The 25,972-nt window shown below is 43.0% G+C and overlaps 1 protein-coding gene across 1 annotated transcript; it reads left to right on the top strand.

The window, feature by feature from the left end:
- SLC5A8 (solute carrier family 5 member 8) lies at positions 1-25,582 on the top strand (the record flags this gene model as incomplete). The annotated part of the gene is made up of 15 exons (XM_082311392.1): positions 1-333; positions 2,465-2,530; positions 6,487-6,538; positions 8,095-8,162; positions 9,026-9,180; positions 10,540-10,680; positions 14,609-14,738; positions 16,295-16,383; positions 17,676-17,788; positions 19,130-19,197; positions 19,493-19,579; positions 20,611-20,804; positions 22,024-22,127; positions 23,873-23,958; positions 25,451-25,582. The coding sequence occupies 15 exons, from the start codon at positions 1-3 to the stop codon at positions 25,580-25,582; spliced, it is 1,818 nt and encodes a 605-aa protein (XP_082167518.1).
- Positions 25,583-25,972: the final 390 nt, after the last annotated feature.

Genomic DNA, 25,972 nt, shown 5'->3' on the forward strand with positions numbered 1-25,972 from the left:
ATGGGGCGCTTCACTGTCTGGGACTATGTGGTCTTTGCGGCCATGCTGCTGATCTCGGCCGTCATCGGGGTCTACTACGCCTTCGCAGGAGGGGGACAGAAGACATCCAAAGACTTCCTTATGGGGGGCCGCAGCATGAGCGCCCTCCCTGTTGCCCTCTCCCTCACCGCCAGCTTCATGTCAGCTGTTACCGTGCTGGGCACCCCTGCCGAGATCTACCGCTACGGAGCCATCTTCTGCGTCTTCGCCATCACCTATGGCCTGGTGGTGCTGTGCAGTGCTGAGATCTTCCTGCCCGTCTTCTACAAGCTGGGCATTACCAGCACCTACGAGGTAAGGTGGAGTAGAAGGAGCCTTTCCACAGCCTTCAGGGAGCTGGGGGGCCTCTCACGCCTGCTTTCTACACGTCTCCCCTCAGTCTCTTCCCCCAAATCCCTCTGCAATCTGTGGTGACCCATATCTCCACACTCCCAAGGGCAGGCTGCAACCTGCTCTGTCACCGTCTTCCCATACTGCCTTCACAGAGAGGAGATGCTCAGCCCTGCTGTCTTAGCTCAGGAGCTGTGCACCATGCCAGATCTGTTTCCTCACTCCAAATACTCAGTTCAGCAGGTGGATTAATCCTCATGCGGCTTGCATGGTGACGTGTGGTTAATGATGTGCAATTAATATACCAAGAGCAGAGCTCAAGAGCATCTAACATAGGAACCAGAGTTCTCAAATCATGCTCCCTCCGGATAGATTTCTAAGCTCAGGTGCTGCCACAAAAGTCCCCATCTGGCAGAGTATGTTTGTGCTGTTCCTAGAGATTTTGGGGAGACACCCTTTCCACCTGAGGCTCTTCACACTGGTGAATGCCTTCTGCATTGTGCTTGTACAGGGAGGTCAGCAATGCTCTGTGTCTGCGAGAGCTTTCTTACTTCCACCAAAATATGTCTGAGCTGGTCTTCAACTCAGTGTGTAAGCTAAAGCTACAGCTAGCAACGCAGAGACATCTGGGGTGGTGGGACAGGTGACAGGTTGAATCTGATTGTTTTTGGGGTGAGGAAGCATCTGGTCAGGACTTTCTTCTGATTTAGAAGGTCTGTACAACCTGTTTATCTTCCTGCACGGAGGTCATTCCTAGCTGCAGCTTTGGAGGCAAATTGCTCTGTTCACAGATGATATTGGGAAAGGGGCATTGTGCAGGTGAAATTCCTTGGCTGGCTTCTTCGGTCTTTCGCATTTTATTACACTGAACAGGGGCATTGCAGCACTGAAGGCTGAAACCAAGGTTTCTGTTGGTAGATTTTGATAAGAGTTCACCAACAGAAATCTCTGGTGGCTTCTAGTGTGTTTTAAACTACTAATCTTTGGACTGTCAGTTATGATGATACTTGAAATAGGGCTCTCTTAAATAAAGACATATGACTGGAAACTCACTGATAATCTTGGGGTTAAATCAGAGTAATGCACCTATAAAAGATACAGCTTCTATTTGTGGACAGAGTTCAGAGATTAAACAACTTTTTGTGTCTGTCCAGGGGTTCAGCACTGCTTCCGTGTGTGGACATGCTCACAGATCACATTTAAATGCTCAGTTCACGAGTGAGGACTTTGAGATAATTCAGTGATTGTCGATTGAACAGATTGGCTGGCAAAGGAGATCCCTTTTGTGCAACCGCACACCTTAGAGGGTTGTTAGGACACATGGTGGGAAGAAATCTGCCCTACAGCATGACAAACTCATTCAGACGTTGTGCTCTCCCAGGCTAGATAGAAAAGTGAGGGTTCCTGTTTTGCAAAAGGCTAGATTCCCACTTACCGGTAGAATATGGCAGGCTACTTTGGGCAGTGCAGAAGGTGAGATTACCATGGGAGGAAGCTCCTGACCATTGAAAACCTGCCCTCTCTCGCAGCAGTTCAGATGGACACCCATAATGCCAGAGTTACCAAATCAACTAAGGCTTAGGAATAGCCGTAATGTTTTCTTTTTCCCTCTGATTTCACAACGCACGTGGGTTCTGTTGTTTGCTGGTACGTCATCATGAACTTTTAGGTTGCCCCGTGCGGAGTCACGAGTTGGACTCGACGATCCTAATGGGTCCCTTCCAACTCAGGATATTCAACGATTCTGCGATAATACGTGCTGGTCTTTGCCAGGTCAGGGTGCACAGCTCCTTGTCTGTTGAGTGCCTTGAGGCAGCTGGGTAGCACCAGTTTCCATTCTGCACACTCCGTCGTATACTGACTATCTTGTTTCTACTTCGCTTGCTCGTGTGTCATCACCCAGTCGTGAGGTCTGTAAAGAAATATCAAATCAAGTTGAAAGAGATATCAGTCAAGGTGACTTTAGGAGTTTTGGCCATTCATGCAAATGTAAAAACAACACTACGCCCTTTCTGTATTGCTCATTGCTTCACTCTAGTCCTATCAATAGTGCCAAGTTTTGATATAAACATTTGTTTTTTCTTCTCTTTTGCAGTATTTAGAGCTTCGATTTAATAAATACCTGCGCCTCTGTGGAACAGTCCTCTTCATTATACAAACGGCAAGTAAACCTCAAAGCTGTTCTGTGGTCCTTGTAGCCACCAGGATTCTTCAGCTTAGTGTAACTGGATGTTTCCTCTGAATGGTTGGTGAGGTTACCACACCGCATGGGTGGCTGGGAGTGGGAGAAACAAAGCTCTTTCTGCTCCAAAGCAACGAGGTGGGGAGCGGATGCTGGGCTACCTGCCCTTGGGTCTCTGCGTACATTGTTGAGCACCCAGAGCAGTCGCTTGGCATCAGCGCCCTGCCAAGAGACGAGCGACCCTTCACTGCAGGGTAGCAGCGCGAAGAGCAGTTGTTCGCCTGCCTGCTCAAGTAATCCACAAGGAGTTCCAAATGTAAACATGCCCCAATTATCTGCAGCGGCAGTTTTCATCCTCTGGTCCATGGATTCTGGGAGTCTGACTAATTCCCAAGGGTCTGTGAAAGGTGACAAAACAAGCTGTCAGGAGCTGTCATTTGCTGCACAAGGGTTTGTACCACCACCACTGGAAAAAACCCGAGTGTCTGCAAACTGAGAAGTAGCAAATTACTGCCTTGGGGAACGTTAAACTAAAGCAGTCCCTGCAGTTATTGTTGATGCAGCTTGCTGTATCCAAGCCCATTCAGTGAGTCAGTATGAGACCACAGCTTTTAAATGCATAGTGAGCGTGTGCCAAATGCACTAGAAACAAAAAAGTGTTCTTTTCACAGTTTTGAAGTGGACTTTTTGGGGAGTTCAAAGCAAGAATGAATATACAATCAGAAAGCTTTTTAAGCTACATGCTTGCTTTTTGCCGTTTTTGTATTTTTAAGACATGCTGTGATTTACAGGACAATCACACTTGCACCTATAGGATGGTGGTCAGTGCAGTGTTAATTACTTATTTGAAAAGTGCTGCTTAGCTGGCATTGTGGATACACAAGCCCATAGGACACTGTTTCACCAACAAATATGAAGACATCGCAGTTGCCTAAGTTGGAACAAGCCAAGCATAATCTTTGCTTGCAAAGATCAGAAAAATAATTCTATACAACTTAAAAATGTGCCCAAGGAAATTAGCTAAAGATCTCTAGGTGTCTTTCTGTGCCAAGCACTAACAACTTAACCTGAGTAATGAAAAGAATAGTGAGGAAACCCCACAAAGATTTTAATGGTGTAATTTTAACTGTTCTGTGAATATTGGCAGGTGTTTAAAAGAAGTAAAAAAAAAAAAAAAAAAAAAGATATATAGTAATACAATCTGAAGAACCACTGAAGAAGTGGAAAGATTGTATCATCAGTCCTGTTTTAATTTACACAAAAATCTGATCATACTTGTGACAATTTTTAATTTCTGATAGTTCAAAGCTTCTGACACTTGTTTGCTACATATGAGAAAGCCACTTTCTCATGCTGACTCCCTGAATGAGCAGGATTGGAGAGATATGGATTTGATGGATGGACTATTAGATCGATAAGGAGTTGGCTGGATGGCTGCATCCAAAGAGTTGCTGTCAGCGACTCAATGTCCAAGTGGAAACTAGTACTGAGTAGTGTCCTTCAGGGGTCTGTACTGGGACCAATACTATTTAATATCTTCATCAATGACATAGACAGTGGGATGGAGTGCACCCTCAGCAAGTTTGCGGATGACACCAAGCTGAGTGGTGCAGTTGCTATGCTAGAGGGAAGGGATGCCATCCAGAGGGACATTGACAGGCTGGAGGAGCGGGCCCATGTGAACCTCATGAAGTTCAACAAGGCCACGTGCAAGTTCCTGCACCTGGGTTGGGGCCATCCCCAATATCAGTACAGGCTGGGGGATGAACCGATCGAGAGCAGCCCTGCAGAGAAGGACTTGGGGGTACTGATGGATGAAAAATTGGATATGGGCCAGCAATGTGCACTTGCAGCCCAAAAAGCCAATCCTGTCCTGGGCTGCATCAAAAGAAGTGTGGCCAGCAGGTCAAGGGAGGTGATTTTTCCCGTTCTACTCTGTTCTCATGAGACCACACCCAGAGTGTTGCAGCCAGATCTAGGGTTCCCAGCACGAGGAAGACATGGACCCTTTAGAGTGGGTCCAGAGGAGGGCCATGAAAACGATCAGAGGGCTGGAAGACCTCTCCCATGAAGAAAGGCTGAGAGAGTTGGGGTTGTTCAGCCTGGGGAAGAGCAGGGTCTGGGGAGACTTTATTGCACCCTTTCAATAATTAAAGGGGGCCTATAAGAAAGATGGAGAGAGACTTTTTACCAAGGTCTGTAGTGACAGCACAAGGGGCAACAATTTTAAAGTGAAAGAGAGTAGATTTAGACTGGATATGAGAAAGAATTTTTTTTATGATGAGGGTGGTGAAACATTGGAACAGGTTGCCCAGAGAAGTTGTGGATGCCCCATCCCTGGAAGTGTTCAAGGCCAGGCTGGACAGGGCTTTGAGCAACCTGATCTAGTGGGAGATGTCCCTGCCCATGGCAGGAGGGGTTGGACTAGATGATCTTTAAAAGGTCCCTTCCCACGCAGACCATTCTATGATTCAGCAGCCCATGCTGACAGTCACTGCGTGGTCAGCAAGTCAAGCACTGAAAGGGCTTGATAAGTGTCAGTAGTTGTTGGCTGTGAAGTGACACAAACGGTGCTGAGGGGGCATTCGCTAGAGACTGGTCAGGACTGGCAACTTTCTTTGCTGTATATGAAAACCTAGAGAGGACTCATGGCACAGAGAGAAACAAATGGGCGCACATGCACGCAGGGAGTAGTACACAGGTAGGAATAACTATTTCCCCAGTAGCCCCACCATCCTTTCTGGCATGTGCTTGTAGCAGGTGCACAGAAAAGGGCCAGGGCAATTTGGCGATGCTGGGTGCAGCAGCCCCTCCATACTCATTTCCTCCCACAGCTGGATTACCACTCCAGTTACCTCTTGGCTCTCTCCCCAGCGTAGCCACTGGCCATGTGGCAGAGCTTCACCACAGCATCTGGATTTGACCTGCTCAAAAGCCACAGCAAATAATCCAGCGGTTAGCCATCCTGCTCTGGTTTACCACCTGTGCCTAGGGCAGACTTCACACTTGCAGGCAGGGCAGAGGCTTGCTGAATGCTGGATGACATCTGATTCTGCTGCTTTTCCATGCCCAAGTCCCACCCCTGTAAATCTGGGATTCAGAAGAGTTCAGTCATGGAAAGCTGATGCAAATCAGCTCAGGATCTGACTGTGATTTAGATCCTTTGAATCAAGACCACTGACCTTCACAGAAGTCATCTGCACATTGCAAGCTGTATTCCCCTGAACCATGTCACAGCTGAACTTGTCCTAGTAGTACAAGGAAGTAATAACAGTCATAAAAAAACCAAACAGGATTTAAAAATATACACAAAAAAATTATAGAGGATACCAGTGTATGACTGTCATTGTGCCCTCGAAAGTGGATGGAATAGCTCCTTGATTTGTCTATATCTTTACTGTATTGGGTGAAAATACAAATCTGCTGATAATCATGCATGGTTTCATCTTACAGGAGTGTAATTCCTTATAATGCTATCCATAATGACTAGCTAATGCTGTGTTTTTTGTTCTTACTCACGTGCATTATAGTTGCATACTGAGAGGCATATTGATCCCAAAACTAAGAAAAGAAATAGTAATAGATTCCTTGGCAAACCGTGTGTAAACCTCATCAACTTCCTTTTGCTCTTGTTTCTGCCATATGACTGCAGTTTTAAAGCAATAAAATAAGTTAATTATAAAAGCCAGGAGAAGCTGAAGAGGGATTTGGTATTCAAGAGTCCCTGGTATTTGTTTTAAGAACACTAGGCTGTGAGACTGCAGTGCTGGTTAGTCTCAGACTTTCATCTTCTAACAACTGGAATTATTTCTCAACAGTTATGAATTTAGGAAATACAGACTGCATAAATGCTTGAAAAGAAGCCATCTCAGAAAGCTATTACCTTTCCAAGAATTTATATTTATTTTGATCTTATATCTTTTTTCCCCTTCTAGGTTTTATACACTGGTATTGTCATTTATGCTCCAGCTTTAGCACTAAATCAAGGTAAGATAAGTATACTGTAACTGTTCTTCTACTGTTATTTTTTTTTCTGCGTATAGTACCGGTATGCTTTTTTTGGTAATGCACACCTAAAGATATAGCTGAAGGCTTGACTGTGAAGTCTTCTAAGATTCCTGTTGATCCTGATGGGAACTCTGGTTGAAGTCCTCACATTTGGAATCCTAGTCCCTGAATCCCTACGTGTAAGGAATTATAGAAGAGGTTTGAGGGGAAAATCTGCTCTCATTTACTCCACCTCTTACACAATATTCTTAGGTCATTGCTACATTCAGAAAAGTTAAGAAGACTTAAGTAAATTCTGAAGGCAATGCAGACCAAACACACATTTAATTCCCCTGGTTAAGTGCTCTTCTTCAAGAGGAGAGTGAGGCAAAAGTTCTCTAAATATGGTTTTGGGCTGCCTGGAACTGTTTAACTCAGCCTATCATTTTGCCAGGAAAACCAAATCAACAGCAAAGAGATGTCCAACTTAAGGTGTTTGTTGTGATATTTACAAAATGAAATATTTCCATTTTCTACTTCAAAATGACTCTTTGCTTTGAAAATGAGCCACATTTATTTTTAAAGGGGAAAAAGCTTTTATGTGGAGCCAAATGAAACTTTTAATCTGACACAATTAATTTGTCCATTTGGCAAGAAAAGGCAATAACAAAATGCAAATAAAAAATTAATCATTTTGGCTAGAATGAAAATCACAATTGTTCTGTTTGCTGGGTTTTTTGGCTTGTTCATTAAACGAAAAGGAAGAAAAAGCAACACTGTCTGCATTGGTCTCCTCTGGTATATAAGTCCAACAGGTTTTATGTCCTTGATGTTTCTATTTGCCTAAACCGAGCTATGACCTAGCTGGCTCCCAACTAGAAGCAATAATTTTCCTTAGTTTTGTTGCAGTGTTTCTAATTAGCCTGAGCTATCTGTTGGGGAGCCCCCAGTGCCCTGCCTGGCAGCACGTGAGCGTGCCAAGCTGGGGTGGTGACAGCTTGTAGGCCAGCCACAGCACAGCATTGTCTAGCGTAAACATGCTATCATGTTTCCCTAAAAGAAAGAAGAATAAAAGAAAGGCTTTTAGTCTGACATAGTTCTTCCAGACCATGCTTAAACCACCTTGCCTCTGTGGAGCATCCCCATGCTGTTTACCTGCTTAAATCACTGCCTAAGGACTCTCTGGGACTACCCAGGCACTTCAAAGGAAGGACATGTATTTTAAAACCTTCCTGAGTTAGGGCCTACAAACATATTGGATGTGGTGTTTGGCAGCATTCACATTAAAGACAAATGGCTTCTTAGGTCCTGAAATATATCGAACTTTTTAGCAGTTTCCAATGTCTCTAACGACTGTTTCATTTTTAGAACTGGTTAGGGTGAACCCCTGGGTTTAGACACACAAATCTTTTCATTGCCATTTTTTATTACCTCCTACTTTTGCATTTAACTTATTTCTAGCTTTTTTCAACAACCAGATTGGGGGTGCAAAATTGACCTTCAGTTTTTTGTCCCCAGTGCCTCATTCACACTGGTGCCATTTCCCTCTTTTTCAGTCACTGGCTTCGACTTGTGGGGTGCAGTGGTGGCAACCGGCGTGGTCTGCACTTTCTACTGCACACTGGTACGTGGGCCCTTCGGCTGAGAAAAATCTCTGCTCCTTTCACTATTCACATCATACATGGAATTTATTGGAAACTAGCCTAATAACTGGGTTACCCCTTGGGTGTACATTTCACAGTGTAGCTGTAGCCACAGGGCCATATTCACCCAGGGACTTCTCTGGGTGCAAAGGTAGCCACGATGTGACTCAAACCTTTTCTGTTTTGATACATTCAAACTTCCGTTGTTGCTGAAAGAACAGCAAAAAGATAGATTTCCTTTCCTAAAAATCCTCCTGCGATTTTCCTTCTAATCTAGTAGGGTTTAGCTGTGTAATTTGTCAAGCACCTGCTCACTGAAACTATAATAGTCCTGTCTGTTATTGAATAGAGCCACTGAAAATAACAAGTGCCACATGAACAGATTGGTCTTTAGATTAGTGTTAATTGACCATGTGTCTAGAAATTATTAAATGGAACCTCAGTGACAAATTTATTTGTATATGTTTGATTAAATCATGTTTATTTTTATTCACATGAATGGTATGCCTTCTGGAGTTAGTGGCACTGTATATATGTAAGATGAGCACTGTCTGCCAATTTATCTTTTGATACAAACTTATGAATCAGGTTATGTGATGAACAAAATACTGCATTCAACTATGTCTATGGCCAAAGTAAATTCTAGTGCACTTCAAAAAAGGGCCAGGATGTCCTGAACAGGATGCAATTCCTAAACACTCCAGTACAGAATTATTTCTATTAAAGAAGATGAAATTAATCTATTATGCATAGTATGGATAGTAACGTTTCTCTTAGTTGAATGTGAGCACAAAGCAAGAGTGCTGCTGCCCTGTTGTACTGATACGTGCTGTTCCTCATACAGGGTGGTCTGAAGGCAGTGGTGTGGACAGACGTTTTCCAGGTTGGAATCATGGTCGCTGGATTTTCATCTGTGATTATACGAGCTGTGGTGGTTCAGGAGGGAATTGGACGCATTGTAAATGATTCCTACTATGGAGGAAGATTAAACTTCTGGGAGTGAGTTTGTACTTGCGGATGATGTGCCTCTACAAATAGAGCCCACGTGACTAACTGTGAAATTAAGTTGCTACTGAAGGAGGAGGAGGGGAGGAGTTGTGACCCAATTTTTATATATTTTTAAACAAGCTTACCTAGTTTGAGGAATATTTTTTAGGTTTTACACCACGCAAAATCCTGTAAAGAGCAAAACCTTTTTACTTTGTCAAGGAGGTGTTTTAAGGATACATTTTGGAGTCCACTGAAAGTGAATGGTGAATAAGAGAGGACAATCGGATTTATAATTTGCAAACAGCTGATTTGGCATTTCAGCTGCTGAACCAAAACAACTGGGAAAATAATAGTTTTTGTCTAGTCTGAAAAAGGGAAATGTTTTTCTTTTCCCTGAAAGAAAAATCAAAAGTAGTTTTAATAGTATTTTACCCTCCATTATTGTAACTAATCATAGCCTAAAAATACCATTTTGTATTCATTCTGACAGTGTTGAATCAAAAACCGCTTTAAGTTAAAAGAAAAAAGTTATTGTACTTCTGATGAGAAACTTCACCCAGTGCTATTAGTGAAAGTTTAGTGCAACAAGTATTACCTTTTTTTCCTTTTGTCTGTCAGTTCATAATACTCATCAGGCTGGTCTGTAAAACTCTTCACCAAGCTCTTCAGTAAATAGTTTATCTGTGGGTATTCTTTTTTTCTTCTTGTGAACAGTCATTTTTTCAATCTGTTTGGCTGATTTGCGGTGGTTGTACTGCATTGCTTCTTCCCCCAGTCATAGAGTTTACAGATGGGAAAAGAAAAGCAATAAGGGCATGTAAAAGATGAAATAATATTACATTGTTCACAAAGCATAATTTATTGCTATATTAAAGTGTGATTGAAAAAAAATATATATTTATGGCCATTCAAAATCTGTTATTCACTTAGAGCTAAACCAGCAAAATGATTTAAAGAGGCTCTGCCCACAAAGGCTGGGCATGCAAACACCCTTTTATATTGGTGTCAGACTGATGTTCCTCTAGATAAGCAGGCATATTGGACTTTTTACTGGAGCATCATTTCATCACAACAGTCACAGGCATCATATAGCTTCACATACGACTGTAGTTTATAGGCAAATAAATAAGTTAAACTTCACCTTTGGATGGATCAGAGTGTTTCGCTAGATCAGGATTTCAGCTCCGAGTTTTAAATTTGATTTCCGTGAGTTCAGATTTCACATATCTGAATGTTCAAAGTCTGGCCAAATTAAGAGAGTTTGTATTCAAAGTATGAGGAAATTTTTTCTCCTAGCCATTAAGGTCTTCTCATAATGAGAAGATTTTCATATTCTGAATTTGTTTTCTCTTTTCCCTCTCATTCTAGCTTTAATCCTAATCCTTTGCAAAGGCACACCTTCTGGACAATTGTTATAGGTGGGACCTTCACATGGACTGGCATATATGGGATCAACCAGTCTCAAGTACAGAGATACATCGCATGCAAAAGCAGGTTCCACGCAAAAATGTAAGTCTGCCTACAGTAACTCTTAATGTCTGAATTTAGCAGTGACTGTTCTTTTTTTTAAAAAGAATGTTTTTTGTCTATATAAAACCCATTTGTAAAGGGTAACAACTTTTGCTTCCTGTTTTGTGGACCAGGTAGAAGGCAAATCAGCACAATAAATACCAGTATATGAATTACATATAATGGCTGTAACATTGAACTTTGTGCCAGAATGTTTCATTGTGCCAGTATTCTTGCATACAAATAGCTGCATTAAGTTTATATGCAACCTAAAGACCAAATAATATAGTACTTATGCTGAAGCCATATCAAGATAGCATTTTGAATTGCTACTCTACTAAACCTAAATCATTGTGCATCATCAATTTTGCATAAGTAAAGACTAAAAGATTTTTCCATACTGATGAGTATATGCATGAGAAAATGTAGAAGTGTTTTATTCAGTGATAAAATTGCTGAGGAATCATATATTTTGTTTTCATAATAATCATGAATTTTTGTTCAGGAATTCACTATGGAAACTGTCAGAGAGCTGTTTTCCTTGAGTTTAAACATTTCTGATCAGCCTTTACCCTAGAACGGAGTATATTTACTAACTCTGTTGTCTTACCTTTATCTTTAGTATCATTCCAGTAGTTCATAACACAGGATTTAAGAACTATTAGCAAGTTCATAAAGTCTATTTATAGGAGAAATATATACATGCACATCGTAACTATAGTCTCTATAAATTCTATAATACAGTGACATACAGAGAAGGAGTTTTATGAAGGCTTTCACTTCATAAAGTCAGCAGAATACCCACAAAATCATGTACAGTTTAGAACTGAAATATTTTGCTTACGGCAATACTGAAAAATCTACTTTTCAGGCATTTACACTGCATACAGGACATTGATCTCCAGCGTACCATGCCACATCTCCAACACACCACATAGCTTCTCCACAGTCTCTGGTGTGTGGCTGGGTTCCAGGTTCTCGGCACTGCAGAGGCAGGCGGTGCATCCCACATCTGTAACGCTGCTTGGCATGATTGCATATAGAAAAACAGCCGCATACATTGCGTGCCAGATTTGTGTGCCAGTGAGACTGTTCTTCCTGAACTTAGGGCTGTGCTCCTCTCTTGCACCCTCCCTACTCTCTTTGTAAGGAGGGACACCTCCAGGGTGTCCCAGAAGCAGAGTGTGGCCAAGGGGAACCTGGCACCATGGCAGCTTCTGGGCAGATTTTCTGAGCTGTTGCAGCAGCTTTGACCAGGGCTGGAGGCTATCTGGTTCTGGAGGGGTTTGGATAGGATTTATAGCTCATACCATATTAGTGGTGGCACAGCCTTAATCAGTGGAGTCCTCTCCTGCTGGCGTGGGTGGTTGTACTCCATGGCATCTTGCCTATGCCTCACTTGTGCAGGGAATTTCGCCTCCATGGAGAAATCATTTTGTGTAATGGTTGCAGCTTGTCACAACTATAAACACTGCCATTCTGTGGTGACTAACTAGTTCATTTGCAAATGTAATTAGACACATCTGGCAAGTCACATTGGTGGCCTGCACTTCTTATTGGCATTTAACCTGTACATAGAAGTGTAAAATGCCATCAGGTCGAAGTAATAGGGTTTTGTACCCCTGTGGCATTTACTTTAAGGCTTTATAAGAGACAGCACAATAGTAAATCAGAGATGAGAAAATAATTCTTTCACAGATCCCAACTTCCAGTTTTTTGGGAAGGCCTTTAACAGTGGCACAAGAGTAGGAATTTTCTCAGGCTTTGGGAAAGGATTTCACCCCATTTAAGAAACACATCAGTAGGTAGGAGCACATGGTGTCATCCTCAAACGGTAACTAGGCAAATTGAACATAATACTCATATATGAACGATAACAGGCACTCAGAGCAGGAGAGCTACATTTTCAGAAAAATATGGGCTACTAACACATTTTTCTTTACTTTCCTTTCAAGGTCATCATCTGGCACGTTTCAGTGCTAAAATCTTAGAGCCAGCCTGAAACAAACAACCAAAAATAAGCCTTGTGCAGTCATAGTACCTGCTTCACCCAAACTCCACCTCATGTTACTCACCCAGAATTAATGGGAACACCTCGCTCCAATAGGGCTACAATTATTGTACTCCAGTGCTTAGTCATAGGGTGTATCATGAGCTGGGATGTAAATCAGAAAAAAAAAAAAAGCTTTCTTTTCACTGTCAAACACTGATGCAGTTTAAAAACAAGAATTGCTGGATTCAGACAAACACTTTCTTTTGCTTCCATGTGTTTCGCTTGACTTCTAATCTTTACTACAGGCTATAGGCTAATACTGTTATTACATCTATTGAAAACATTTGGATTGATTTAACTCATTTTGTGCTAAATCAGCTTATATCAAGGTAGATTATGTCAATGCAGGAACAGCTTCAGCTAAATGGATGCAAGACATCCAACCAATATCTATACGAGGACTATTTCATTTTTACTAAGTTTGTCTAGAGAGAAATTTAAAGTGCTGCTGGTTCTGTGTTTAGAACACCCCTAATTGCAAATACAATGCATAAATGCAGAGTTTCCCCTACTCTGTGTAAATCAGCTTTTATTTATATAGGTCTTTTTTAAGAGTCTACATTGTGCTTGCCAATAATTTTTCTATGATATAAAACTGATAGTTCAACTAGTTAATCTACATTATGCCTTTCCGAAAATGTCCATTTCAATGCCTAACAAGGCCTATAAAAATAGGTTTACTTCTTCATTCGTCCTGATGGTCCTCTACAGCAGTCCAAAGGCTGGTGCCCCTTACCTTCTTGCCACCTGAAAGCACTAAGAGGCCTCCTGAAGCCTTGCAAGCATGGATATATTTGCACAGAAACTAAAGGTCTTCCCAGTGGAGGTCTTAGCAGTTGGCGCAGGTCCAGGGTATGTGATCTGTCAGGCGGTTGAATCACTGTCAGCGGATGGCACACAGATAACCAGGAAGCAACTGCTGCAAAGGAACGCTGTTTTTCAAGGCCAAGCTCCTGGTGGGTGTGTTTGCTTAAACTGACGACCCTAGATGAGAACAACTTTGCGACCCAGGAGTCATCAAGAGCTGAGAAACATTTGAGACAATCGGATAGTTAGACAGAAGGGAAAAGCCCTCCCTGGGTGAGGAGAACAATTTATTTTTCACTGCCAATAGAGCCTGCCTGTTCTGTGTGGCAAAAGTAGCATTAATGCTTGATGAAAACACATTTCTGCTCTCAGCATTAGCTGAAGCTCCCATCAGGACCTGGGGAGGAGATGGGGTTACTGGACCTTCAAGTTGTTTAGCTACTAAAGGGGAAGCCCTGGGGTCAGTGGCAACCCTCTGCTCTCTGAAGCGGCAGCCATAGGTGGCTCCGGACCAGGTCCCATTGCCTCATGGCTGCCTCCCACAGGCACTTTCCCGGGAGGAAGTGGGGGATTTGTTGCTTTACAAGGGCAACTCCAGCATTGTGTAAGTAAGTGTGGCACCGCAGCTCCAGAGGCAAAGGAGTGCTGGTGCTGACTAAAAGGTACCCCACACTTTGATCTGGGGCACCCCGCCTTACAAATCTGTCCGGGGTTTGTCTTTACGAAGGGGTGTGGCAAGGGGGGAAGAGCGTCTTCTTGCCAGCGGCCTGCAATGTAAAACTCACGCACATGATGAAATGCAGGGATTGCCACATCGCTCCCGTCATCTCCCAAGCAGACTTTGTCACGGGACAGGCACTCAGACCGTACCACCAAAACCAAAAGTGTAATTCGTATATTTAAAATCATGATCTCGCACCAAGTGAAGTGCTGGCAGCCATATCGTGACTCCCTTTCCGGTAGGCAGCCACCGACCAGGAGGTCTCCTTGGCGCTGGCTCGCTTGTCCCCAGCAGGGTCTTGCGGGACATCGAGCTCTAACGTGGTGTTTCTGTGTGTGTTGGTGCAGGTCCCTCTACATCAACCTGGTGGGCCTCTGGGCGATACTGGCCTGCGCGGCGCTGTGTGGCCTGGCCCTCTACTCCATCTACAAGGACTGCGACCCGTGGATGGCAAAGCAGGTGTCGGCACTCGACCAGGTAGGGCCCCACCTGTCAGGGGAAGGTGGCAAGGGGGCATCCTTCCTCTGCAGCCATAATAACCAGATGGAGGGGGTTCAAGAGCCAGGGAGTTGGGAATAACAACATGCCTGAGTCCCCTATCAGGTGAGTCTGTAACACTGAGGGATTAAGCTGAGACCATGGCAGGAGGGAATACCCTGGAGAAAGCAGCAGACCTGTCCTTGGGACGGCTCAGTCCCAGCATCCCCCAGCTGTCTCAGAGCTTCAGGACTCTTAGCGCCAGGTAAGGAGGGCAGTGGGGAGAGCAGCAGCGTGGAGAGTGCTCAGTCCACCCACCTCTGCAGGTATTTGGGTTTTTCACCCAAAACGGGCCTGGGAGTGCCAGCATTGCGTGAAACTGCTTCAGAGAGAAGCGAGGGGAGGAGGCTGCCGCCGGGGACAGCTGAAACAAGCGGTGCCTGCGTGAGTGACTGCAGGCCCTTGCAAGCTGCTTTTTATCACCAGACCTAAACTGCTCTGTGCCAAGTGAGGCAAAAGCCTTTTCAGACTCGAAACATAATCGTGCCCGAAGCATATGCCTGGAAGAAGGCTACCAGCAGGCAATTCTTTGCTGGCCATGGTGAATTCTTCCCTCCTTCGGAGGAGAGCTGGGCAATCAAACCGCATCATACTGTGCTGCAGAGAAACCACCTTGTAACTGATGGGCAGCCTCTCCCTAAATAGGCCCAGAGCAGGAGATTTACCTGAGGAAGAAGAGCTCTGGGAACCCATAGACTGACCAAAGTCAGGGCCCATGGAAATCATACAAGTCTTTTTTTTTTTTTTTTTTTTTTTTTTTTTTTATGTTTATGCCTGGGATAATTGTAGGCTCTGGATAACTCCCCACGGACAGTAGCTGGAAAGCCAGGAGAAGAGCACAGACAACAGAGTACCTGAGGCAGAACCACCTGGTAGAATAAGATGAGATATGGAAAGCCAAGGTGGAAACCCGAAAGAAATTAAGTCATTCCTGCCAGGTAGAAACTGGAAGCAAGATACTAGAAAGACCAACTTGTCTATGGAAAAAACTATGGTTCGCAGGAAGAAAATAGTAACATCTGTCTCTCTCCAGCACTCAGATCTTGCAAAGGTCAACAAATGGCACATGGTTTCCATATGCCAATTGTTCTCAGGTACCCTGAGGTTACTGGACTGTATCTAAAAACCTTTTTGTGGAGTCAACAGCAGACATAAGCATCTACTGTGGCATCCAAGCCCAATAGAGTGATGTACAGTACAGACTACCTGCTGCCCAGCGCTAGTTTCCTATACCATCGTCACCGGAAAGCAAGCCTGACAGCACAGCTATAGGCTCTCCTCAGTTGCATGGTCTAAACAGACTTTGCTGTATCCCAAGTGGATGTCTTAGGAATGGTTTGCTCTGTAAAAGAAACAATAAATAGTGCAAGATGGGACATTCAAAATTAGAACAGCCGGGCAGAATGCCAGTGAGAAGGCTATAACAAAAATAATACAGTGAAAAAATGAAAAAGTAGGGCAAGATAGTAATATTTCTTACTCTCTGAATTTTTCAGCTAATGCCATACCTAGTGCTGGATATTCTCCATAATTTTCCAGGAGTGCCAGGCCTTTTTGTGGCTAGTGCCTACAGTGGAACATTAAGGTAATTTAATAATTTGGAACCCAGTGTCTTTTTTTTTTTTTGCTAGAGCTAAAGTTGCATTTATACTAAAACTTTTGCATTTCATTTCTTTGTCTACATAATTTTTTTGTTTAAAAAAAGCACTATATGCTCTTTGATGATGCAGCTTAAAAAAATCCAGAGTTTCCAACAGTGGTCATCCGAGGTCCTATGACTCAAAGCTCTTTGGAGTTCCTTACTAACAGTGTGAGAAAGGAGCTAGCCACACGTGATGTATGGCACTAACAAATCCTCCTCTCTGTGCTTTTGAAGCCCCTCTGCTACAAGTGTTATAAATGGGTGGTTACACAAAATAGCTACAGTTTGAGGGAATTTCCTACTGCTCATCTTTAATTTTCCAGTTTCAAACCCGCATAACTTTAAAGCCATCTCCCTTTCCTCATCCCTGATCTCTTGTTTACAAAAGAGTTTCTGGACTTCCAATTGTCTTGAACGAACCGCGTGAAAACAACAATCAATCACTGTATATTTTTACTGAAGGAGACAAATCAGTCCCCTTCTGTCCCATAGTGGGGAGTGTTTTGTTCAGCTTTCCCATGGAGTGTCTTTTAGGAAACATCGCCTCTCTCGAGGAAGGCTCTGAACAATAGTAAGCAGATAAAAATGAGGAAACTTAAGAATGTGACACCAGAATAATTTTTTTGCTCCCAGTACTTGTAGCTACATAAATACTGGGAACAGCCAAGATATTTGTTTTTCACACACTGAGGAAAAGCTGGTGGCTTGTGGGAGCAAGGTACACATAGACACAAGATCACCTGACTGGCTTCGTGCCTTAGGACCCCACAGGGAGCCTGGAGTAGTTCAGTTTGGACTAGATGCCTAATTTTTAGATGAGTATAATTAGATTATCTGAATCCTCCTCTGAGAGCACAATCAAAGTAACTGGTGACCTGCAGGTAGGAATTTTACCTACCCAGATATATATCGTGTAGATAATTTGTGAAGGTATTGTGTATACCAGTAGTGTTTACAGCTTAGCCACATGTAATAGGTATTTTCATTGACTTCTCCAGGCCCATCTTTTCATCAAGATTTGCCTTATCTTCACTAAGAGCAATTATTTTAAACAATTTCTGTAAGCTATTAACTGCATCACCTGGAATAATAAGTTATTTCAACCAATACAGCAGTTACATTAGTTTTCTGACAATGTTCTCGACAGTGGCAGTTTCTCTCTGCCAGTAACCCATCTGTTATCTATGATTTCAGCTTTTAAGATTAAAAAATTGTATAAATCTTGCCTTCTGTAGTACAGTGTCCTCCAGCATCAATGCTCTGGCTGCCGTGACGGTTGAAGACCTCATTAGGCCGTACTTCAAATCCCTTTCTGAAAAGAAGTTGTCGTGGATTTCCATGGGGATGAGTATGTCTGGAAAATACCTTTTCCATTTTTGGTTTACAAAGTGAGGGCTTGATTCAGATCTTGCTTATAGCGGTGCAAGTCAGGAGTAAGTGCATTCACACTGATAGGACTACATTGGTGCAGTACTTGGGGGAGACAAGATCAGCTGCGTAGGTTTTACACAGAATGGGGGACAAGCTATTTCAAGTGAGCATAAGGGAAAAAAGAAGCCATCTTGTTTGATCTTTAAGCAGGAAAGATGCACTGCATCTGTGTTCAATATTGATTCGCAATACTACAAAGCCAAATGTCTCAGACTGCAACAGCTGTTATTTTTCTTTCATCTGTCAAAAATGAGAAGCATAGGAAACAATTTTGTAACAAATCTTTTGCACTGAGTGATATGTGAGCAATAGCATTGTGTCCCAATAACATTCCAGAGAACAAGAAACTTCACATCTTCTCTGATATACCCTCAGTCTGTTTAGCTCCTCTGTTCACGGTAGCTCAAAGAAAAGGGTCAGTACTAGGCTGAGCAGGTGGTTTAAATCTCTGAAATGCAATTGCCATCACTGCTAGTTGTACTGTCTGTAACCAGCTGCAGGTGTAGCCCAAGACAGTGTTTGTAGTAAGCGTGGAAAAACCACAGTCCCAACATGGTGTCATAGCCACACCAGTAAGCACAGCAGACTGCTGGCAGGTGACAAGTATTAAATATTTTCACCTTTCTTAAGAGAGCAGTTTCTTAACCATTATTGCAAACAATGTTTATGCCAAAATTGTTGTTGGTCTTATCATGAATTGCCTGACATATCACATTGAACAGTGGGATTAACCTATTGCTTGTGCAGTGAAACTCAACAGGAATGGAAGTGGAAAAAAAACCAAATAAGTCAGTGTTATGGGTCCTGGGAAGAGACACTACACCCTGGTGACCCGAGATACTCTTTGTCACAGTGCCAGCTCCCCGGTAATCTGCCAGCATTTACTTCTCGCACAAAAGACTTTAGACTGAGAAGCGAAAATAATTTCCTTAAAATAAGGACTATGACACAGGAGATTAGCCGAGAAATACCAACAATACATGTGATATTGCCACTATGGCTAATCCATATGGCTGCCATTTATTAACTAATCTTTAGTAATATACAGGAAGAGATTTTCATCAAGTTTGTATGATCTCCTCTTAATGTAAATAGAAGCCTGACCTTTTGGCCAATTCAGACTCTCTTAGAAAAAACCCAGATGCTAGCAAGTTTGTTTTGGAGATGTCAGGGGCCATGCTGGGTTAGATGGAAACATTTCCATTAGTGAGTTTCAAAATTTGGCAGATTTACACATCATTCTGCCTTTCCCACACAGGCCTATTTTATGGTGGAGTCTGCATCGCTATGGCTGCACTGGCATCTCTCCTGGGAGCCTTGTTGCAGGTAGGTGTCAGACTGCTTTTTCATGCCCATGTTGAATGACCCAGAATGAATTATGTAAGAAAATAATTGCTGGATACAATTATGAGATTAATTTTTCTTCTTTGTTGGGTACTGGCCTCAAACAGCCCATGGTTCAGGCTCTGCTCTAAGCACCCATTAACTATACCAAGTCATGCCAGCTGAGTACACACCAGTTAAACTCATAATTTCCTTCTCAACATCTTCCCATTTTGCCATGTTGGAGGCTTTAACTTTCTTGCACAGCACCTGATAGCAGACTCTCTTCCTTTCTCAGGCAGCACTCAGCATTTTTGGCATGGTCGGTGGCCCCCTTTTAGGACTGTTTTCCTTGGGAATCCTCTGCTCCTTTGCAAATGGAATTGTAAGTAGAAATTGAAAGCCCTGTTCATCCAAAATTCATTGATAATTTTGGGCATCTCCTTCCCCCTCCACTCCCAATAATTGTGTGTTGGGCAGCAAGGGAGATGTCTTTGATACTTTCCGTGAGGACATTTCCCCTTGCTCCCTTTCCTCCTTATCCCTAGGAAGTGATGAACAGGGCTGTATAGGAACTTGAATTTCAATCCCATTAAGAGATTTACATAATGAGAGGGGGGGGGAAAGAAATCTGACTGAAAATGAAACTTTGGCAAGGATTTCTGGAAAATACAGTTTTAGAAGCAGGGAACAATGTGTCTTGAGATGTAGCTGAACAACCGGTAGACTCAGAAGATGCTGACCTGTCTGAGCAAAAGGGGGTCAGGGTGGGAAAATTGGGCCCAAGCACTTGCAGACTGAGTTGGGGTGTTCTCAGAGTGCTTCAGTATTGTGAAATTATAATTTCTCGAGGAAAGAGCTATTCCACCAAAAAATGGATTTGATAAATGTTGGGAATACGGTCCATGGGTTAGTCCAACAGGATTGCTGTTTAGTAAGGTTCACTAATGACTAACCTTTACCTCTTTGTAGTTGCAAATTTTATGTATGTACCAAAAAAACCCCAAACCACTAGCTGTCAGCCAAAAAAACCCCACCCTGAAGTAGAAGAGACTTTTGCAAAAACAGATCACAAGAGAAAAAGGAAAAATTGCATCTGTATTTGTTCAAGGAGGGCCTCAAATAAAGCAGTATTTTCCTATATACAATGCAGCCCAAAGCTATCCTTCGATTGTAAAGGCATAGTGGCAAAATTTTTAAAAAGAGGTATGCTTGGGAGCTTTGAATAAATGCTGTATTTCCCAAAAGGGGAATGAAGTAAACTCCCCAGCTCTCCCCAACTATATATTTCTTTTTTGCTATGGAGCCTACAGTTTAGATTATCTCGACTGTTTCTAACTCATCTAGGTGGTGTGGGTTTTTTCAAATATCCTTTTGCTTTTCTTGTAAATCCAAGTTTCATTTTCTGTTTTGCAGGGTGCATTTGTGGGTCTTGTCAGTGGCTTTGTTATTTCACTCTGGGTTGGAATAGGAGCTCAGATTTATCCTCCACTCCCAGAAAGGACCAAGCCACTATCTCTGTCAACTGCAGGCTGTAATATATCCTCAGGAAATTTGACATCAACAGAAATTCCCTTAACGACAGTCTTCAGCACACCAACTGCAGAGAGGTATACAAATTCATCATGTGCAATCAACAAAGCATGTATTTGTTTTAAAGCAACATGAACATCTGTCTAGCATTTGGGTTACTATAACTATCCATCCCTGGTTTACCTACCAGGCAGTTTATGAAGAAGTAGTTTGGTTGTGGGTTTTTTTGTTTGTTCTTTCCCTTGTCAGAGTGCTGTTTGTCTGAGTTATCCCAGAACAGAAGTCAAAGTGAATCTTCCTATTGATCTGAAAAGCTTCAGTTCAATATTTCAGTCTAAAGGCTTGGATATGCCTTACCAGGAACCATGGTGTTAAAGAAAGCATAACATTTATAGTTATTGGATTAACTTCCACTGTCTGTACGTGAATTAAAGTAGTAGGCAGTTAAAGGGCAATTTGTCAATTTAACAGCTCCACCACAACAGCTTGTCTGTGCAGAAATAGTTCTGTTCAGGAAATTCAGAAGTGGGCATAATCTGTATAATGGGCAAAATATAAGGGATTTTCTCCCCTCTGCAATTACCATATGTCTTTCTTTGGACAATCACAATTAAGCGTAGCAGTTATGAAAGACAATATAGGGAAAAGCAGGAACAGAAGCCGAACACACACATTTCTAGGGATTCCCAATCCTTACACCTTAGAACACTGTACCATCAGCAACAGATACCCTGGCACACTCATGGGTGCCCAACATCCAGTTTCATATGCTACACCTCTCACACGAGGCCTCCAGGATTGCTCATGGCTGCAGGGACGCAACTGTTGCAATGAAGCACATTGTCAGGGAGAACAAAATAAGGTGTCACCTGAGGTGTGACAGTTGCCCTATTGTTTCTGGCTGTTTAGAGTTGCACATGGCTGATGTCCTACTTTTTTTTTCTGTCCACTTCTTTAAATAACGTCCCCCTTTATAAAGAAGTTATCCCTTCATCTGGATACCTGGAGTGCTCAGCGCTGCACTAGATTCCTAGCAGAGACAGGACCGTCCTGTTTTACCTGCTCTGTCCCATGCGGTGCCTCACTGTGCTGACCAGTCTCCTTCCCTATGAAGGAACCTGTCCTGCAAATTTTAACAGATTTTCAGTGCACATTTTATTGTACAGAGGTAGTTTGAGAGTACCAGGTCGCTTGGTTCAGAAGTAAGTTTGTATTTATACACTGTCGGGAAACAGACATTTTCAAGCTGCTTGGGATAGGAAAGCAGAGATTAACACTTTTTCTACTCTTTTTCAGGCCTGCCCTGGCAGACAACTGGTATTCCTTGTCGTATCTCTACTTCAGCACACTTGGGACACTTATCACAGTAATCGTGGGAATAATTATCAGCCTCCTAACAGGTACTAGTTCCAGAGCTGTGATTTAATGTGTCTTAGATCTCTTTCAAACTAAGATGTCCAAACAGAGAGCTCTCATCACCACAGGAAGTGCCAGTGACCCTATTGCAAGCGTTGTATAAAGGTTACCATCCTAACTCACATTTCTTCCCCTCAGCCCTTCTGCTTCCCACTCCTGGTCTCTGCTCACAGCAAATGTTACTTCAAATTTCTAAGGAAAAAGAAGCTTCAGCAGTTTTTTTTTTTTAACCCGAGGGGCAAAAAAAAAAAAAAAAAGATATGTGTCATCTGTCTTTTCTGTTTTATTAGATGTCAGCAGGGGCTGGAGGTTTAAGGGTTGTCCCTGAACATGGCAACAACTCCAGGCAAGGAGATACACTCATGCTTCTAGAGGACAAAAGCAGTTTTACTCTGAGTGAGTTCAGAGCACTCAAAGGTTATTGTCTGCACCTGTAAGTGCATGCTGTTCACCACATTCCCCAAGCACGTACCTAAGAGCTGCAGACCCTGTGCATGGCTATGTTAGCTTCTTTCTCAGTCGCCCTGTACTATTCATGCAAGGGACAAAAAGCAGCACCCCACGGGTAAGAGCAGGGACTTCAGTTCCAGCCTGTGGCCTCACTACTTTTGCATCTAGGTGAGATGCAAAGTGTACCTGTCATCCACCTCATGCATGGCAGAAGTAGCACAAAAGCAGCTGCTCTCACAGCTTTCCCCAGGATGCCCAGCCAGATTCCTATGACAGCCCTCATCTTTGAGGCTGTTAGATTTCAGACCTGTTAGTCTGACCTACTTCAGGACTATGAAACTCCAAAGTCAGCAGACAAAATTGCTTCCATCAGCTTCCCTGTGCCCTGCAGGTAATAAGCACAAGTTAGACTTCTACCGTTTTCTTTTCTTTGTGAGTTTCTAGAGGATTTGCTCCCCCCCTTTCCTCCCATCACAAGCTCTTACTATTGCAATAGTGATGCTTGTAGACAAATTTTACCTCTTACCAGGTTAGGATCAGGTCATCCACAGGCCATGAAACAAAGCACAAAAACTGAGCAGCTCAGTAAATCCAGATGAGAAATCCTCAGCCCAAGAAACAGAAACCCAAAAGAAGCAACCCAACCACAACATCACCCTGCTTTTTGTAGAGGAAGATCCCATTTAAGCCTCAGGTGCCAATCAGAGCTAATTCCCAGCACCTGCATCTCCTTTCTTTCCCACACACATTCCCATACAAGAATAGTTAATCTTCCATGCCTTAAAAATGCCCAAACATCCTATTAACCCTCATCCCCCACCTTGGGGCTGCCCTTAAATAACTTATTATAAAAATTGCTTGTGACTCTGGAGACAGGAGTCTTGCTGACAGGGAGCTGAGGACTGGGGCTCGGGCTCCAGGGCAGCGCTTGGTACCACAGCTCCTGGACTGGCAGGGTGGTCCCAGCTATCATTGTATGGGATTCATCCTTTTCTGATTATTGTCTCAGTGGTTTTTTACACAGTAAGAAATCTGAGGAGGATCTAGGAAACTCTGGGAAATGGCTAAGGCATTTCAAGTAGACCTTGAGGATGATGTTGTATTTTGAGAGGTGCAGGGTAATCATCGTTGTAAAGAAATGATCTCTAAGGCCTGTGATTGCTTGATGGCTTTTGCTGCATGACTCTGTCCTGCTCCCCTGGCCTGGTGCCTGTAGCTGGGCTCTGACATACCATTTGCATGTGGAAACCTGGCTGATTGAAACCTGCCTGTTTTGCAGGAGGACTGAAGCAGAACACAGATCGTAAATTCCTGCTGACCAAGGAAGATTTCCTGTCCAACTTCTCATGGTCTAAATCTGAGACAGTAAGTGTAATTATGCATCTCTGATTTAAATCAATCTTTCCTCCTGGGACCAGAGGCGAAGAGTCCCTGGCTTATTTTTTCCCACCAGGGTGAATAGCACCTGATGCTGCCTGATATGACTGTCTGCTTTAAGGCAGTAGCAAAGCACAAGGCGGGTAGGAGTAAAGCAGTTGGCATAGGCAGGGAAGCTATGTTTGGCCACAGCTTGACTTCAGTGAACAACAGAGCAGCAGCTGAGACAAGGGACAGTTGTTCTCCGGGTTTCTGCCAAAATACTCCCTCACGAGTCTCTTGGAAGCTGGCCCAAGGCACGCTTTGGACTCAGCAAAGCTTCCTTTGTTTGTAAACATGTGTTCTCTAAAGTCTGTATTTTTTTGCAACTTCGGCTACTGTTTGAGAGAAAACATTTCTAGTCAGTGTATCTGTTTCTTAGCTCCCTCCCTAAGATACAAGAAAAGGGGAGACATTATTGGGTAATAACATCCCTTAGAAGGGAGAATGTAGGGGAAATTTGAGTTCTTTTTTCTTTGTAATAAACTATACATCTCTTTTCAATCAGTATCATCAGGATGCTGAACATTTAAACTCAGCTTTGTTCAGTGCTTTTCAATGATCATATCTTTGAGATGGTCCAGTTTGCAAAATGTTTCTCCCTCATGATGACAACTCCTTTATTATGATCTCATGTATTTCAGCTTCTGGATATGAACACCAGGGAGAGAAAGGGCTTTTTACAATACTATTGTAATGCTATTTGCCCATGTCAGGACTAGAGACCAGCTCTCCAACTATTGTCATTCACTGTCTTTAATGGGCCACCATCTGTTTTCACTATCTATCTGGCAATTTAACCCCTGAAGTAAAAAAAACACCCACACGGAAGCTAATGTCCACAGCCACACTATTTTCTGCCTGGAGTCAGAAACAAGCGTCTGCCTCGTTATAGAGCTGGGAGCTGGATAACATGTGATTGGCATCACAAATAATGCAGAAAGTTTTTGAGGAAAAAAAATCAGGGGGAAGTGAGCAACTTCTGCACATGAAGAGCTCAACATCTCATTATGATGAACAGAGATGGAACGTCAAATCAATGATGCATCTTAATCTGCTCTTCATGTCAAAGATGGGGCAAGGACCAAGGCTTGGGAGTCAGTAGCTCAGGGACCTGGTGGTGACAGATCGCTAGACAGGAAGACAGCAATTAGAAATTTGCACACCCAAAAATACTTCATAGATGCTTTGCAGGACAAGAAGATTTTATGTGGCAAGAACTTTTTACACAACTAGTGCCTTATGCAATAAGAAACTTTCCATGCCCCTTGAAAAATACCAGCTACTGCAATGAATAACTATTTATGCTCTGTCAGCAACCAACATGTGTTTTCCTGCAAGGCGTCCTGTATGTCAGGCCCGACTCTGCTTGCAGGCAGGTCAAAGAGAGGAAGACTGTTTCTTCCAGTTCACAGCATGGCTTTTGTCTTTTGTTTTTTAGCCAGAGAAAGTGCAAGTGTTGAACTGGAAACGGTTTACCGCAGAAGATGAAGGAACTGACAACCCTGCTTTCAGCCACATTGAAATGGATGTTGCAAGCAATAAGAACAACGTCAATGGCCTTCATATATGACATGGGGCCGTGTTGCCCCGCAAGGACAGTTTTGTTCATGTAAAACACTGTTGACATTTCTGTGCTGGGTCAGTTACCAGCCCTGCTGTGGTCCCAGGCAGGTGTCTGCTGAGCTTCGTGGCACTGTCACCCTTGCATGACCTTGACATTCGTCAAGAAAGGAATCAGGTCTTTCTTGCACTTGCGTACTCTCTCTCTCTCACTCTGGATCTTGGTGACAGGGCTTAAGGCAATGTTTCTATGTGAAATATTTGCCTGATATTCTTGAGCCTCCTGGAAAATACTTGCTTTCAATCTCAGTTCACTCTCAGAGTAAATTTTTTATTTGGTAAGAGCACTGTCCCCCAGACATGGCTGTTTTTCTGGTTTCTTTTTTTTCTTTTTTCTTTT

Source organism: Platalea leucorodia (genome assembly GCF_965183815.1).
Source record: "Platalea leucorodia genome assembly, chromosome: 4".
In the NCBI taxonomy this organism is placed as follows: Eukaryota; Metazoa; Chordata; class Aves; order Pelecaniformes; family Threskiornithidae; genus Platalea; species Platalea leucorodia.